This window comes from Cavia porcellus, unplaced genomic scaffold (assembly GCF_034190915.1).
Source record: "Cavia porcellus strain 051 isolate PalLab524CR breed Dunkin Hartley unplaced genomic scaffold, mCavPor4.1 scaffold_2, whole genome shotgun sequence".
Classification (NCBI taxonomy): domain Eukaryota; kingdom Metazoa; phylum Chordata; class Mammalia; order Rodentia; family Caviidae; genus Cavia; species Cavia porcellus.
Genome location: NW_026947485.1, coordinates 95,510,969 through 95,528,709, shown reverse-complemented (window position 1 = coordinate 95,528,709; position 17,741 = coordinate 95,510,969). Strand labels below are relative to the sequence as shown.

The following is a 17,741-nucleotide window of genomic DNA, read 5'->3' as shown; positions in this document are numbered from 1 at the left end:
TAGGCTCCCCCCCTGGCACACCGCAGCTATCTTGTCAGGGGAGGCTATTCAGAACAGAAAGCACAAGTGGAGAATCACTTTGTTTGGTTTAAATGAGATGCATTTACACGCCCTGCAGTCACTCTGTCTCTAGTCCAGTGACTGCCCTGAATCCTCATACAGATATAGTTTCAGGACATGCCTGCCACCCACTCTGCTCCCAGTTCTGCAGGATGGTATGTCGGTTCTAAGGATAGCATGTTGGTGGCAGGGAAATATAAAAGATTTAATTATTCAAAATTCGATAAATAATAATAAAAATAATAATGAATAATTCTTGTTTTTCTCTGTAGGAAAATCATTGCCATATAAAAAAAGTGATCAGAGCTGACAACCAGAAAGCTTAGGGGGTGAAGGTGTTTTAAAAGTGCAGGTGAGCTGGCGTGGTAGCACACCCCTGTATCTCAGCACAGAGGCTAAGTCAGGAGGACTACCTCAGATTGCAGGCCATCCTGGGCTACATAATGAGTTCAAGACCAGCCTGAACTGAGTAACGAGAGCCTGTCTCAAAAAACAACCCCACCCAAATTAAACTAAAATAAAAAGTGAAGGTGTATCTGGCAGATAATTAATGTTATATTTTTCTGGATGCTGTGATGCTTATGGTATTTGCTTTGTGAATTTTAACTTTTTAAATTGTTTTTTATTTTACAGAAAAAAATGTAAAACAAAATTTCACAACAAAATAATAGAAGAATTAAAAATAGTTAACACATTACATGTTGCTATCTTTAAAGTAGTTGCTCAAGGTATAAGATATGGACATAAAAATTTCTCTAATTGCTGGGCATGGTGGTGCACCCCTGTAATTCCAGCACTTGGGAGGCTGAGGCAGGAAGATTGTTGCAAGTTTCAGACCAGTCTGGGCTACAAAGTGAGCCTAAGACTAGCTAGCCTGAACTGCATTAGCGACACCCTGTCTCAAAATATAAATAAATAAATAAATAAATAAATAAATAAATAAATCATTTTAAAAAAATTTCTCTAATAACAGAAAACTTTCCTTTTCAATGAACTAAGAGATTCTAAAAGTATAACTGACTTGTATTTTTTCTTTATCTATTGTCCTCTCCTTTCATCCATCCTAGTTCCTTCTAAAATGTGCAATAGACATTGTGAAACAAAATTTTAACTTCTAATAGTTTCTTCTTTTAATCTAATTCATACTTAATGTTGCATATATAATTTTGAGTTTTCTTAAAGAATCTCTTGAATTGTGTAAGTCTCAGGTCCCATGAACTTGGACCTGCCAGTGGAAAATCCCTATACCTGCCTGGGTGGCAGATCGTATTCCCTCCATGTCTCCACGTGGCTGGCTCCCAGTATGACAGAGCATGCTACTTATTTACTGCACATTTACTATTTACTATGTGCTAAACACAATGCCAGGAACAAATGTGACCTCTAATTTTTCCCACAAGTCTACAGGGTGGATATTACGCTCACCCTACAGAAAGATGGAAAAATAGAAGGTTTGCTATATAGAAGGAAAAGGAATGCACATTGCTCAAGGCCTCAGAACTGGAAGCAGCAGAGGCAAGAGGAGAACTCATCCATCTGGCGCTCTGGAGCTGGAGCTCTTTGCTCTGCATCTGTGGCCTCCCTTCCTGACCCCAGCCTTTCAGACCTCTGCAGGCCACATCATTGTAGGAGCACGATTCATACTTCCAGGCCAAGAGATCAGGACCAGGATGTGGGATTAACAACCCAACATTCCCTACCGGCAAGAACAATCCCACCATCCAATTGCTCAGCAGAGTTGATAAGTACAGCTAATTTGGAAAACAGAACGCAGTGTATTTGAAGGAAAAGAAATGAATTCTTCTTTCTTCACAGGGAACAGCATGTTCCCAAAATTCAAATCAGTTGCAAGAACAGATTGATCAAATCCACAGCATTTTAATGCACTGTTCCACATTCAGGACCAGCATCATCATTTGCAAAGACCAGGGCAAAATAAAAGGTTTTGTTCAAAAATTAATTATAAATCTCAAGTGCAGCATTAAGACAGGCAGAACCTTTCTTGTGTGACTGTACAGGTCCATGAGCATGGAGCCCACTCTAGCTGAGTTTCAAATTCATTTGACTTAAAAACCCAAATTAAGTGAAAAACATCACGCACTGCTCAGAAACTGCTGGAGGTGTCACCTACTCTATAGATTCCAAGAGTCCACAGCCACCCATGTGCAGGGGCTGACAGGGCACACATCTGCAGGGAGATAACGTGCCCAACCTCTGTCACCCGTAGTATGGGCCAATGCAATATGGGCACTTCAGGCCAATGCAGGCTGTGCCATCTTGGGTAGGCCCATTAGGCTGGGGATTCCTCAATTTCAAAATGAAAGGCTTCACCAGATTCCCTGTAAGCTCACCCCTGGCCCTCAAATTACTTGAGATTTTCCCACCAAATTTCAAATTCACCTCCTAGCACAGCATTTGTACAATCTGACAGACTGCCATGAAGAGTACAGGCCAGTTCCAACAGCTACTGAGATTCAGAAGCAAGCCCAGCTATGAAGAAAGTTAGCAAAACCTAGAGCTGGATCACATTAGGGTATGCTCAGGAGGAAGCCAGGACAAACTAGGGTAGCAGGTGATACCTGAAGACAGCTCATCGTCCTCTCTCCTACTTCCCGTTCAGCGTAGCTTCCTTCTGCCACGTAAGCCTGGTCATCAGTAACAAAAGCAAGCCAAGTTATTTCAAAGTCAAGGGCACCAAATGTCTTGTGCAGAGGCTGGAAACTAAGGCTGAGGGGAAACATGTGCCCATTCACACTTGAGGGGCCAAGAGGCCACCTTGACCATCTGAGGACAAGAAGTAATCACCTGGGAAATTGCCTGCCAGGGCCGCCACTGTTTTGGTCCCAAAGTCTGCCCAGGAGCCTGCGAAAAATCTCTCCTGGCCTCCTCCAGACATGACCACTCTTACTGGCAAGGAAACTGTAAATAATGAAGGGAAACATGCAGGCCCCCAGTGGAGCGCTAAGGAAACTGAGAATGATCTTTGGGAATCGTCCAGTGTATAATGGGATAGGACATGCTCCTCATCTATCGTTCACACCTTCCCATGGCCAGTACCCCAGGCAGCAGGCACTGTGTGTGGTGCTGCCTCCAGAGCCCCAGCAGCCTCCTACAGGTCTCAAGTGCAATGACCTTCCCACCACTGAAGCTCCTGCCATGGGCGAGTGCCTGTGGGAGGCATGCCCTTTCTCAGTTTTGGTGGTGCAAGAGTCATGTTGTAACATTTTTTAAAATTCTCCTTGATCTCTAGTATGGCCAAGTGGCCTGGCTACTTAATAAAGCCAGGCCCAGATCCAAAGAGGACCTTCAGGAATAAAAACAAACCTTCTCCAGGAACTCTATCTTTAAGTGTTCATCTGTCTGTTGTTCTCAGTCTAGCACCTCAACAGGACCCCAGAGGAGAACAAAGGCAGTCAATATGAATGCAAAGCTCAGCCAGCTCCCCACTGCTCCTCCCACTCCCTAGCACCCCAAGCCAAAGGTCCCCAGCACCCCAAGCCAAAGGCCCCCAGCCCACTGGCCCTTTAGATGGAGTAGAGTGTACATGAACAGAGACACATAACAGAACAGAGATGAGAAGGCTGCAGGCCCAAATTGATACAAATGCCTGATTTGGCTCCCCTTGGAGTGACAGAAAAAGAGGATCTAGGATACTGATTTTTCTCCAAACCCCCACAACCACCCCATACTAGAAACTGAACCAAATTTCTAGCCTTGCAATCTCAGTATTTATTTTGGAGACAGAGTCTAAGTCACCAAGTTGCATTGGGCTCAAACTTACAATCCTCTTGCCTCAGTTTCCCAGTCCCTCTGTGATTACAGGTGTGTGCCATCATTCCTAAGGAATACGACTGATCTTGACAGTGACCGCCCTGGGGTCTTTCTGTGTCAGGATGGAATTCAAGACCCAGCACTCTGCACAAACACAGGCACCTCAAGCAGCACACTTGTCCTAGGTATAGGTTTCATGTCAAGACCAGGCAGCAGGCAGTTAATGAACCCAACACCTATAGCTGGGGAGGGGTGCCTATCTGCAAGGAGGAAAGGGAGATGATTTTCTCCTAAGACAAGCTTCCTCTGTGAGGCTTCTTGCTGAATCTGAGAACAATCTGAGAAGCACAAGATTGCACAGAAACTCACACAATTTCTCCTTTTCCCATGAACCTGAATTACTCTTTTCCCTTAGAGTCTGGGGAAAATCAATCCAAACAAGTTCTTAACAGCTAACAAGGCATAAGGCACAAAGGGCTGGGGCCTCCTGCTTGCAAGAGAGTTTAGCTGGAGGATAAGGGGAAAAAAAAAAAAAAAGGCATAACCCCTTGAGTGTAGCAAAAATGCCTCTCAATACTTACTTGCTTCATGATTTTGGTCTGAGTGGCTGCATTCTCTCTGTCCTGCTCCATTAAATACCAAGGATACGTGTCAGCAAGGGCCTGAGTCAGGCCCAGAGCTGGTCTGAAGCATTGAGGTAGAGGAAATAGAAGTGATCCCTTGCACATTCCAGGAAACCAAACCCCAATTCTAATCAGTGCTACAGCTGCAAATTCCAGGGCACAGAGGAGCCTAGGCAGAGAGGTTTCCTCAATCTTGCAGAGAAAATGCACAGGAAAGACAGAGGCATCACAGAGCTGGGGACTAAGGCAGCCAGTTGGGTCTAAAACAAATCTCAAGATCCTATTCAGATTGAAGAAGGAATCAAACAGGTAAGACAATGACCTTCAGAACTACCTTTGTTAAAATATACTGAATTCACTAGCAGTATCATTGTTTTCTAAGATTACAAATCGAGTGATGCTTAGAATAAAGAAATAAAATCCAGGTAGGTTTTATAAGACCTCTTTCTTTTCTTGTAATGAATAAAGGCGGAAGGGGCAGTAGAGCCCAGGGCCTGGCCTTGATTTCCAGCCCATACTGGTACTTCCAAGCGCTGGCAGCCCTCTCTTTCCGGGATAGTGTCCCAGACAGCTCTGAGTGGGAAAAGCTCACTGTATGCCAGGCCTCAGGCTGCACTGCCCAAGGTGGTGCTTTGAGCAGTAACTATTTGCAGTGGCTGGGCCAAGGCTGCCTTGAATAGTGCCTGGAAAAGACTTGCAGTAGGTGAAGTGAAGAAGTTAGATTATGCAAACAAGTCTAAGATACTCCCCTACAAATAGGCTGCATTGGGACTCCAGTTTCAGGGCATGTGGCCAGCTGGCTGCAAGCCCCTAACCGTACTGTGACTCACAAGCTCAGCCTCATTCTGTAGCTTTGGCTTTACTGGGAAAATGTGCGTTTTCCAGAAAAATGTGTTTAGGTTTAAAGGTTCCTATTTCTGAAAAATTACTTCTCAGTCTCAGTGGCAAAAAATGAAACAAAACAATGATAATGATCCATACTTTTGTACCCATGGTAAAATGTTTTGGTCTAGGTCAGTGCCCTTGTATTTCATCATCTTTTCTGGTCTATTTTTTTTTTTTAATACAGAAAAGTTTTTAATCAATTCCACTGCACGATGTTTTTCCAGAAGTCTCTAAACACCCAAGATGATGTACCTATTATTATCTGCAGGGAAATAGCTGACAGCCCAGTCCACAATATCCCCGTCCACTTTTTTCTAATAAGCATGTCTCCAGTCCTGACCTTTGCAGCTTTCTCAGCTGGGCTTTCTTCCTGCTGCGATTTCTCTGGCTGTTTTGTCTGGGGCTGTCAGGGCCCTTCAGCCTCTGTCACACAGCTGGGAAGCAAAGTCATGGAGGGGCTACCCTTACCAAGCCCAGGGCGGGCAAAGAGCCAAGCCTAGAACACAGGGAGAGAGATGCTGAACAAGCCCATTTATCCAGGAATCAGAAGATCAGAGCAATACCCAACATTCATTTGCTAATGAGCTCGTCTCCTAGGGAACAGAGGACAACTAGGAGAATTTATAAACCTGAAACAGAGGAGGCTAGAAATAAACAGGCTCAAGTAAAAAGTGAAAAGTGGATTCAGAACCCAAGACAAGCCACTTTCCCTTTCTGGGCTCCAGGTACCTTGTCTGTTAGATGGGGGTCAGGGACTTAGACCATTTCCAGTATCCTTTCCAGCTCCAAAAAATGTCATATGAGCTAGTAAACCTGCAAAGTATGATTCCTGCTGTTTTCTTTTTAGCACACAATTCCCACCCAAATAGCACACTTTCATTTTTAATGCCGGCTTTCTGCAGCATGTGCTTCACTTTGTTCCAACAGAGCCCTCAGAACTGTGTCAGCAGTTTCAGTTTTCAAAATGACTTTCAGGACTGGGATTAGGATTCCCCAGGAAGAGAGACTTGGTATTCCTATCACCACACAACAGAGTATTTTTGGGTCATAAAATAGAATTAAGTACTGACACATGTTAAAATGTGGGTGAACTTTGAAAAGAGTATGCTAAGTGACGGGAGCCAGTCACTAAGGATTACATACCGCAGGATTCCACTTCCAGGCATGTCCAAAATTGGCAAATTCACGGAGACACAAAATAGATTGGTGGCTGGTTAGAGCCAGGCAAAGGGAAATATAGGGTGATTGCTAACAGGTATCGGGTTTCTTTTGGGGGTGATTAGAATGTTCTCAGATTAGTGACAATAAATGTACAACTCTGAACATATAGAAACTTTAAAAGGATACATTTCACAGTATGCAAATTATCTCAGTGAAGTTATTTTAAAACAGAAAAACAATGTCCCTTGTTTCTTTTTACTCTAATGGAACTACTGCACTTGAATGTTGATTTTATATATGCAGCTCACAGTATACTTCTATGTGCACAAAACACTTAAGTGACACATTCTTCACTTATCAAGTTGCAGTCTGGCCTCCCCCACACCATGAACAGAGGAGCATCCAGGGTTCCCTGTGGTAGCTCCTGAACTGGGTACCCAGGGACTCAGTTCTCTGTCAGTCCTGACTGGTGACCTTGGACATTCATGTCCCCTTGGTTGATCCAAGCTCCTCACCCAAAATACAACTTGCACCAAATGACCTGGGAACTACAGGGGCCCTTCTAGGCATATGTCCTGTGATCACAACTCACCCTAGCTCTCGGTAGAAGCACATTTTAATAAGACCCACAGGGTCATCTATCAACTGAGCAGAATGACTGATCTGGAATCATTGTCCTCCTGGGATTTCTTTTAGTAGAATTTCTTTATGACATTCAGTGACTACAGAGGCTGAATTTCTATAGCAGTTGGCAACAACTATAGCAGGATAGCAACAAGCGGTTGTTATAACCCTTCTAGAAAATAACTAGAGGACCATAACAAATCCATACTCTTCTATCCAGTCACTGTACAGTATCTATCCTAATAGAATAGATCCTAACCCAGAAACAGAAGAGAAATGAGGGGTGTCTGGAATAACAGTGAAGCGTAAAATCACAAATCTTTTTCCTCCTTTAGTTTTGTTGGGATGAAATTACTTTTCTAACTTTAAAAACCTGATACAGCGCAATGTATCATCAGGTGCAAAAAATGTACTTCCCCTGATGGTCAAACGAAACGGAGAATTTTAAAGAGCCGTTATGCTAAGAAGAAAAATCTGGTAGATTCAGCCCAAGGACAGGTTAAATACGTGGAAATATCTTGTGTGTGATGTGTACTGCACACCGTGATGGTTATGAGGACATTTTCCGCACAGCAAGAGTGCCGCGTCACCCAAGGCTTTTGCAGGCACCTTAAACTCTTGAGGGCAGAAGCCACATGGATTGCTCGGTGGTTATTTTCCATCCCAAGGAGAAAACTTTTTTGGGGGAAAAAAAAATGATCTTCAACATTCTATTGAAAAGGGAAAAAAGGTGAAGACACCCCCTAAACCTCTCAAGCCTATAAGGAGCTCCTACACAAGGACCCTGGCCCCTCCCCAGCACATGACTGTTCCTCCAGGAAGTGGCAGCAGAGGGATTCATGGGCTCAGTCCTAGAGGCTCCCAATGATGAGCTGCTCAGCCTGTGAGTCATGTTCCCTTTGGATATCTCCTCTCCCCAGCCGCAAAGTGAAAGGCGTTTGGGCAGTGGGATTTGCAGGTAGAAAACTGCCCTTAGTTTGCATGCTGTGTGATACTGTCCTCCTTACAAGTCAGGTGGTGGTGCTGGCCATCCACCAGTGCCTCTGTGGGGAAGGCGGTATCCCCATCCATAGGACCTAAGAAAGCATGAAAACGAGTTGATGTGGTTAGAAATGTGTCGTGGAAAGTGAGAACAGACGGTCTATTCCAAAGGATGAAGTCTGAGGGGGCCACTAATGAGGATGCCAAGGGAACAGACTGTAGATGGGAGGGATCCCAGAATCTACAGACAGAAAGACATCCAGGCACCTGGGCTCCCCCCAGATAGCCTTAAGTCCTTGCCCCTTCTCCGGTATTCCTGAACCATTATCAGGCTTTTCCTAACAGGGCTTTTTCCAATAGGGTGGACACCATATCGGATTACATTTTTCAGAGCCAAAAATGTCAAACTGCGAAGAAATACCAGTCTAGAACCTGAGGAGCCTCACCTCAGGCTGTTTTTTGACAAGTAAATGTGTTTAAAAGAAACTGAGACTTGTGTGGTGATATGTACCTATAATCCTAGCACTCTGGGAGGCTAAAGCAAGAGGATAGCAAATATGAGCCCCGTCCAAACAACCTAGCAAAACTACCTCAAAATAAACATTTTTTAAAGGCTAGGGGATGTAGCTCACTGTGAGAGTCTTGGGTTCAATCCCCTTTACCAAAACAAAACTGGGCTTGAGAGGAACCACTGAAGAACACCACCTCGCAGGTGAACACAAGTCCTCCACAAAGCAGACTCAGGAGATGCCTGAGCACACAGTATACTAACTGGGTTGCCAGTGTTTTGAACCAAACTCATCTTCCCTTGGATAAAACGGCAGTGGACTCTACCCTTGACTTGCCCCTGAAATGGAAGGTCAAATTCAGTCACCTCAACCAAGAGCTAGACAGGAAGCATACTACTTTTCCACCCCTCGGCTCTATTCTTGGCGCTGATTGTACCAGGAGTCCTGGAAGAGTCTGGAATTGCTATCTCGAAGTCCTAATCTCTTGCAGTATCAATGCTTCAGTACTTCCTGCTGACAAAACTCCCTCAGACCTATTATCTCCTCTGACATCAGTCTCCCCAGCAGCAACACTGTCCCTGTGTAACAGATGAGAAAACTGAGGCGGCAGGGGGCTAGTGACTCACTCGAAAGGTCCAAATGGGGCTAAACCCAGGCTGCTAACACTGGTGGTTCACAATGGAGACTGCAGTCTTGTTTCAGAACAGACTTGGGAGACTTCACATTCCTCTCTCAGAAAGTAACAAACCAGCAGGACAAAATCAATGAAGAGCTAGTTGACCCAACAGCACTATCAACCCATTGCATCTGACTGATGTTCAGAGAACACCTATCCAACAACAGCAGGACACATGTTCTTCTCATCCTCACAGGGAACTGTCAACACAGCCATACTGTAGACTGGAAAATACACTCTAAAAACTGAAAAGAAGAGAAACCATACAAAGGATGTTCTCAGACCACAATGGAATTAAACTAGAAATGAGTCACAGAACGATAAATGGAAACCCCTTAAATATATGGAGATTAAACAGCATGCTTCCAAGCCACACTGGAGTCAAAGAAACCTCGAAATTAGCCTGGAAGCCAGACAGTGTTGGGTGTGAATCCTGGCTCTGCCTTCTCCTACAGGGTGGCCTTAGGGAAATTACAATCAACCTCTCGGAGCCTCATTTACGTCCTAGGCTGGGCTGCAGCGATAATACTCGCTCATTCCTCCCTGGGTAAGTGGGAGGGAAGGAGGCAACACCCATAACATACTACCATACTGTCCAGCTCAAGAAAGTACCTGTTCTGTCTAGTGACATCTTCCACTGTCATATTATGCCCTGAGCCCAGATAACTCTGAGCCACAAAAAAGCAGATATAACTGCTGAGTGCTCAGCTTTCCTTCTCCTATATACACAGCTGGCTGCCAACTGCCCAGAATCACCAGTGCCCAGAAGTCTGTTCCACCAATCCCCACCAAGCAGTGACTGCCTCTTAGAATACTGGTGCTAAGGAGACAGCTCATCTTGGTCACAGAGCTGAGATGATATGAGTATCGGATAATGGGGTAAAGTCCTGCCCAAGACTGTGGAAACCAATTCTACTGTAAACCTCACCAGCACCGAGAAAAACACAGCTCATCACATGGGCAGGCCTACCATCTCCTGCTGAAGACTGCATTGCATAACTAATGAAAAAGATGTTCCTGGGGTTTGAAATATTGCACAAGGCTCTGACTCATTAAGACAGGAGTTATGCAAATTTGGAAATTATCAGAAATCCCAGCCACAACAATATGCTCTCAGAGACCTTCATGTGTACAGGGAGACAAAGGACACTCCTGTACCAGATGCTGTCACAAGATGCTGTGGGGAACTGTGTTTAGAAAACATGCTTACTCGACAATTTGTCCTAGGAATCTAAAATAATAGGATATATATGGACTCTGTCTTTTTTTTTCTTTTCTCAAGACAGGACAAGTCTTTTCCTGTGAGGAATTCTCAGAGTATGAGAACTGCTCTAGAAGGTCACAGGGAGTCTTTAAACTGCCATCTCTTGGGTGTCATGAACTCCAGTGAGCATTAATAAGAGGATTTCTGTAAAAATCTCAGGTCATCCAGACACTGCTCTTAATTCCAGAGAAGCCACCTACTTCTCAAATCATACAGTAGACAATCCGGGGTGTCCATCAAAGGGCGACAGGAAGGCAGTATCTGACTCCTTCTGCCCAGAGAACCTTTCCAGCATATTAACTGATAAATTCGAGGTGGCCCCAGGACACATGCCCACATGGCTCCCCTCTCTGTAAATCCTTCCTGACCAGCCCACAGACACTTCATCCCCAGAGATGACATCCCAGCCCATCTTGTCTGAGGTGGCTCCTTTGTGATCTGTTGGCAATGGTGACTATAGCTAATTTTTTTTAAGACAGTGTCCCACTGTGTTCCAGGCTGGCCTTAAACTCATGATCCTCCTGCCTCAGCCTTACAGATATGTGCAACCAATATCACAGCTAATATCAATGGAGTTCAAGAAATGCAGCAGGTACAAAGTTAAGCAATGAAATAAGGTCCTTCCATTCTGCAACAACCCTAAGAAGTGCGTGTGTATACACTGTTATTTCCATTATCATTTTACTGATAAGGAAACTGAGTTAGAAATTATGTCAAGTCTAAGAAATCATATATGTAGAAAATAGTGATCTGATTTTGGAAGTTCAGCACTTAAACCAGGGCATCATACCTCCTCTGTGAGCGCTTGGAAATGAGAGGTTAAAGAATCTTCCTCACCCCTCACTCCCTGTGTCCAGCACAATTCTGAGTACACAGTGAGTGTTCAATAAATGCTCTAAATTCAGAAATGGGACTCATGGCACTCATCCCAAAAGCTTGGCTCGGCAAGCTCCCCACAGTGACAGATCTGCCTCTTTCCTGCCACTTCCTCTGTCCTAAGGCACTCTACCCTTGATTCCGGACACATCACTAAGCAGAGCCACCCCAAGCAGAGCTGATGGTACCAACTTCTCTCCTGCTTCTGGAGAGCTTTTGGGGAAAGCATTCAGAATGGCTTCACTTCTCAATTTTCTTTTGTACTGGAAATTGAATCCAGTGTTATATCCCCATCAGCCCCATATCCCTAGTCCTTTTCGCTTTTTATTTTGAGACATATTCTCAGGAAGCTGTCAGGGTTGGGCTCAAACTTGCAATCCTCCTGCTTTAGCATCTCTAGTAACTGGGATTACAGGTTTGTGTCAGCACACAGAGCTATTTTTCCCCCTTAGTGGCAGGAAAGGAGGAAACGGAAACGAAGAAATAGCTCAGTAGAGATCTCACTCCAGAGGACCCAGAAGCAGCCCAGCCTTGTGGCCCCAGGGAAAGGAGTAGGGGACCCTAGGCTCACTGACACTCTGTCCTTGGGATGGGCATTTGACTCCCACAGACTCCCAGGGATTCTCAACAGCCAACACAAAGCCCAAATATAAGGCAACAAAGCTCGAATGGGTCACAATGTCAACCTTGGCTATAACCATCATAACGTAAAAGGTCTGGGCAGCCAGCCCAGACTTCAAAATAAGGATTCAGTGACCACAACCTCAGCAGAAGCTGACTTTGCTACTGGCATCACAGGCCATTCTAGTTAGAAAGGACCTCTGAGATCATTTGATCCAGTCCTTTCTCTCTGAGGCTCTCAGAGCTCTGGGGGCCCACAGACATGACAGGTAAGTGCACATGCAACAGGCCTAGGCCAGGTGTCCATGCGCTGGCTCCACCATCCCAGCTGGCCTTCCAAGGAACCCTCGACCACTGCCAAGCCTGAGTTCCCCGTCACATTATGCCTTCAGAGCTATTTATTCACTAGACATATAAGCTCATGGAAAATCTGATTTCTGGATCCAAGGCATGAAACTTGCCCAAGATCACACAATTCCAAACAGACTCAGAGTTCCAGTCCGCCTTGCTGAGGCTTCTGGCCACAGTTAGCTCATAGTTCTACCATAATCACTTTCTGAGTGCAGTTATTTTAAGCTCTAACCTATTTACAGCTCTCTAAATCAAATGCTTAGCCTTTGATCTTGTTAACTTACTAATTTTATGAAGCCTTCATGTTTTAACTCCTTACTAAAACCACAGGAGAAAAAGAACATAACCAGAGTGAATAAAGCCTTACAAATACCTCAGAAGACCGTCCTGTTTTCATGCTGCACATGACGGAAATCTGGAGAGACAAGGCTTTTCACCAACCTTACCCTAAGAGGAAGCCTGGTACCCATTACACACATAGTTTAAGTGACAAAAGCTATATTCGAATGACCAGTCATGGAAACATTCCAGCAAAATGCTGTACCTGACAAAGGAAAGTGCAGGTCCAGGTAACGAAAGGCTGGATCCCCACACACCCCACCCAGCACTGCTACCTCCAGGATCCCTTGCAGCAGGAGCTCTGTTTTGCTCCTTGCAGTCTCCCCAAAGCTCAGGACACTGGCACTCAACACACTGAACACTGGCCCACAGCGCCCATAAAAAAACCAATGAAGTAAAACACAAACAGTCCAACTGAGAGGAATGCCACCATTATGTACTACAAACATGTACTAGTAAAAAAATAAAAACCGAAAAAAAAAATGTCTACGCTTCCAGGAAGGCAAACAACTATTCTGTACACTCTATTCTCTGGTCTCCATATTCAGAGGCTCTGAAGCGACATCAGGATCTGAAAAATCCTCATTCCGTCTGGGCCTTACACACTCCTACGCTTATTCACAGGGGCTGCTCTTCCCGGATGGGGTGCAATTTCCGGAGCGTGTGCTAACAGGAGAAAAGGACTAGGATTCTACTATCTGAGGAGTCCTTCTCAAACCTTTTTCCTGGCTTCTTGTCCATTTCTTAGCAGAGATCAGCAGTATATCACAGTTCTGCTTGGACTTCTAGAACATCCAAGAATCTGGAAGGGCCTTTCCCTCCTCAATAGCAGCTTGGGGTCTAGGACTCTGGTTTGGAAACATGTTTATGACATCTCCTTCTCTTTCATTTTTCCTTGGCAGGGCTATGTGAATGGCAACTGGAGGCAACCTTGTCCTCAGACTCCTGTACCTGCTGATGACATCTGGGACCTGTCTCACTTTATCACAAGGCCATGGCCATCTGGAGCACTGTTTGTTTCAGCGATTAGCTGTGACTTAGCTGGAGTTGGCTTTAATCTCTGTGGTTCTGTCGACAGCAGAGAGGTGGTTTGTGAAGGGAGCTCTGGAATCAGATGTAGATTCAAGACCTGGAAAGATACTGCTGTGGGACTACCTTGCAGCTATAACCTAGGAAGATCACTATATAAATATTTTTAGAAGGATCAAAAGAGTTGAAAATTATATGCCAGACACAGAATAAACAAACTATTTGTGGGCCCTCATTTTCATCCTATTATTAATTACAATGCTTTTTCTGTATTCTCCAGACCAACAGAATAGGAGATTACATACCTTTGTTCTCTGGTATAACTGGGTAGTTTTCCAAATGAACTCTTGTCAGCTGTAGTAATCTCTGAAATTGATGACTTGGCTTTTGTTCCCAAAACTATGATTATAGATATTTTCTGAAGTCTTCATTAAATAGCAGACAGGACTGCTTCATTTTCAATAATGACCCTTCCTCTATTCCAGGGGCCACCATGACTCAAAGTGTGGCCTGCTTGCCAAGGACCCTTCCTCAGACAGCATTCCTACCTCTCCCCCAACACTCTGCCTAGAAGCAACCTCCTTAGATCTGTGTGCTCTCAGCTCTCAGCCTATTGCTGCCTAGCACAGCTTACCTCTCCAAACTCCCCTTCTACTCTAACTGAGGCATCTCTCAAAAAGGTCTCCACATCGACCCAGCCAAAAGAGCACTCCCGCCAACAGTTGGCACCAGCGGCAGCCAGTTCTCTTCATTCAGTTGTTACATCAGGTGGCCTGTCCTGGGCACCAGCTGCTGGAGTGGGGCTTAGGCCAAAGGAAGGCTGTTGGCTCCAGACTAGTGCCCTACAGACACCTTGAGGAAATCAGGGTGAGGATCAGATGGGGAATGAGGGACACAGCAAAGCAACACCTTCTTCTAAGGAAAGACAGGATGGCTGCTGTCTTGAACACCTTCTGTTTCGTCATTCATCCATCTATTCTTCCACTCACTCACCCACCCACAAACCATCCAGTGCCTAAGTGCCAAGCAGACAGACACACAGTGCCAGACACGCTACAGAGCTCAATAAATATTTGTAAAAGTAGGAGACATGGATGAGACCAGTGTCACACCCGTCTCCTTCCTTTCAGGTCTCACATGCTCATTCTTGTATGATTGTCCCTACTTTGGTGCTTCTTGGTGCTGCTGTAGGCCTGCTGGCCAAGAAGGACCTGTTTCTCATCGTAGAAAGAATCAACAGCCAAGTATTTGGACTCTGCTGTGTTCAGTTTTTGGACACTCATTTCCATCTCAAAACAGGTCATGGAATAACCCACCTGGCACACGGACCTGTGTTTAACAGGTATGCCTTCTCATCTCCCCCATTTCTGAGCACTCTGAATCACTTCTCTCTAGAAAAACTCTTCTCCCCTAACACGCTGAGTTTTCTGAATGCTGAGGCCAGGCTCTGTGCTCCTGTGTCAGTGGATATTCTCTGCCTCCAAACCTGGTATGTTCTTATCCATGAGACAAACTGCCAGGCCCCAGGTGGTCACGCTGGACCATATTCCTATAAAGAAAAATCCAGACCGGTCCCTCTATGCTGAGCTCCCCCATCCCTCACCCCAGGCACTGCCTGCACTGAGGAGGTTACTCTGGGTCTGGGCAGCAGTCCCGTGGCAGAGACCAAACGACCAGCCAATCCCAGCTGGCTGGTCCCCACACCGCTGCACTGGCCGGGGCTGAACTCTGCATTGTTTTTCCACATGGCATCTGTGCATGGCAATGGACAGAAGCATCTCTCCTGAAGATCCCAAGAATCAGAAATTTCCCCATTCTTCTTTGCCTCACACTAGCACCTCTCTTCCACCGGTCTTGATATAGAAAAGCTGCAAAGGAGGGGAGGTAATTGCTCATCCCAAACCGACCCTTTTCTGCCCCGCAGACTCTATGATCCAGCAGCAGCCTGAATTTATTCAAAAGGAACCACTTTCATTTTTGTAGGGCTGGCTCAAAACCAGGGAAGCAAGACAGGCAGCAACACTGCTGAACTAAGCTGGTCCCTGCCCCCAGGAAATCATCAGGGGAACTGCCACCCAAACAAGGAAACGCTATTCCTTCCCTGCAAGAAGTTAAAAGTTTTCATGGAGAGGATCGGTGTGAAAATTAACGTGTGGTTCATTTTAAAGCGGGGGAGGGAGGCACAAAAGTAGAAAGAAAAGCAGCATAAACGAATCCTTATGCTCCCAAAGTGGTTTGGGCACACGGCAACATTCCCAGACCTGTACTAGCTTCCCTTTGCGTCTGTGTTCCTGCCTGACCTGGGCGCTGTGTGGCTCCCCAACACCCAGCGGCCCGCTACCTGGGCAGAAGCCTAGTCGCCCTGGCCCCAAGGCTACGGGGCAGAGCGCGTGGCCACCCGCGACTCATCACCAACTCAGGCTGGGGGCACAGTTTGGTTCTGAGCTGGTGCCCTGAACATCCCGCAACGCTTTAGTGCACCTCCCACTCCTCCACCAGCCCGTTGAGGCGGGTCGGGAGGCGGAATGCAAGGACCGACCGAGTCCGAGAATGGACGAAGTACCTCGGCCACAGGCGCCACGCTGCAGGACGATAACCGGCGGCTGGTGCAGCCTCTCGGAGCGACGGCTGGCGGCGCGCAGTTGGCACAGGTTGGCGTAGGTGTTGGCGTCGCTGCCGCACACGGGCTCGGTGCTGGTGCACACGCAGATGCCGGACTGCGCGCGCCGCCGCACAGTGGCCGAGGCTGGCACCCCGAAAGGCACCACACACTGCAAACCCTCGCCGCACGGTCCCTCCTGCAGGCCGCACGCGGCGCCCTCCGGAGCGCCGCACACCTCGCAGCACCCGCACGCGTCGCGGACTCGGCCGCCCTCGCAGTTGGTTGGCGGCGGGGCGCAGCGCGCCGGCTCGCAGCGCTCGGGACAGCCGGCGGCGGGTCCGGAGAAGACTGGCGCCGAGCGGCCGGTCCGGGGCGGCAACGCCGAGGCGGGCGCCGCCAAGAGCAGCAGCAGCGGAAGGAGCGCGGCGCACCGGGACTGCATGGCGGCTCCGACGGCGGCGAACTGCTGCGAGCCGGCCAGCAGCACTGGGAAAAGTGCGCGGACCAGGGCCTCCGGACAGCGGGTGCGAGTACGCGCGGCGGGCGGCCCAGCCTATTGGCCTCGCGGCGGTGACGAGCCGCGGGGGATGGGGGCGGCGGCCGGATGCGGGACCGCCCGCGGCGGGGCAGGGCGGGCGTGCCCGGGCGCGGCGGGGCTCCTCGGGCGCGGGCGGGGCAGCGCGCGGGTCCGCCCTCTTGTGGGGCTCAATTTCCCGGCGCGCGCTCCCCGTGTGCACTCCTTTTGCCAAGATTTGCGATCTTAAAACCAAAGCGACAGACTGTAAAGTGGAACCTGCCAGCGACCCCGGTAAAGTTCCCCGCAGATCGCCGAGCAGGGGAGCTGCCCAGATAGGACGGCGAGGCCGGCACGGACGGAGTGGCCCGCGACAGAGACCCGAGGCCAGATAACCCGGCCTCCAGTCTCGCGCTGGAATTGACTCCCGTGCCCAGCGCGCGGGACTGTGACTGTAGACCTGATGCGGCCATACAAAGGCGGCGTCCAGACCTACAGTTAACTGAAAAGGCCAAGAGCAGTAACTAAAACAGAATCCTCTTCTGGTTTCTGTAGAAAGTTGTTATGGGTGGCGTGCACACTAGTCAGGAGCCGATCAGGAAGAAGACTCAGGAGTTCCTACGACGCGATGCAGTGTACAATTTCAGATTTTCCCCTCGTGAATGTTTCAGAACAGTTTGTAATCCAATAGAAGAGCTCGCCATTGCAATTTCACCTAGGAGTTTTCAATGCATCCTTTGGGACATGGACAAGTCTAAGAGGCCAGGGGTGATGGTAGAGAGAGGTGCCCATGCAGCCTATATGGTCAACACTGAACAAGTAGGCAGAGCTTGTATGGAAGCCCGAGGAGGTGCT

The 17,741-nt window shown here is 47.3% G+C and overlaps 1 protein-coding gene and 1 long non-coding RNA gene across 2 annotated transcripts in view; one reads left to right on the top strand and one right to left on the bottom strand.

Annotated features, from left to right (window-relative positions):
* The window catches only part of Htra1 (HtrA serine peptidase 1), a 44,711-nt gene extending 27,788 nt beyond the window's left edge, over window positions 1–16,923 (bottom strand). The window contains exon 1 of the mRNA XM_063244884.1: window positions 16,334–16,923. Within this exon, the coding sequence (XP_063100954.1) occupies window positions 16,334–16,814 (481 nt within the window). The 5' untranslated portion in view covers window positions 16,815–16,923. The remainder of the gene's footprint in view (window positions 1–16,333) is intronic.
* Window positions 4,629–14,005, top strand: LOC134475228 (uncharacterized). The gene is made up of 2 exons (XR_010046260.1): window positions 4,629–4,763; window positions 13,644–14,005. It is a non-coding gene; the product is annotated as an uncharacterized LOC134475228 (long non-coding RNA).
* Window positions 16,924–17,741: the final 818 nt, after the last annotated feature.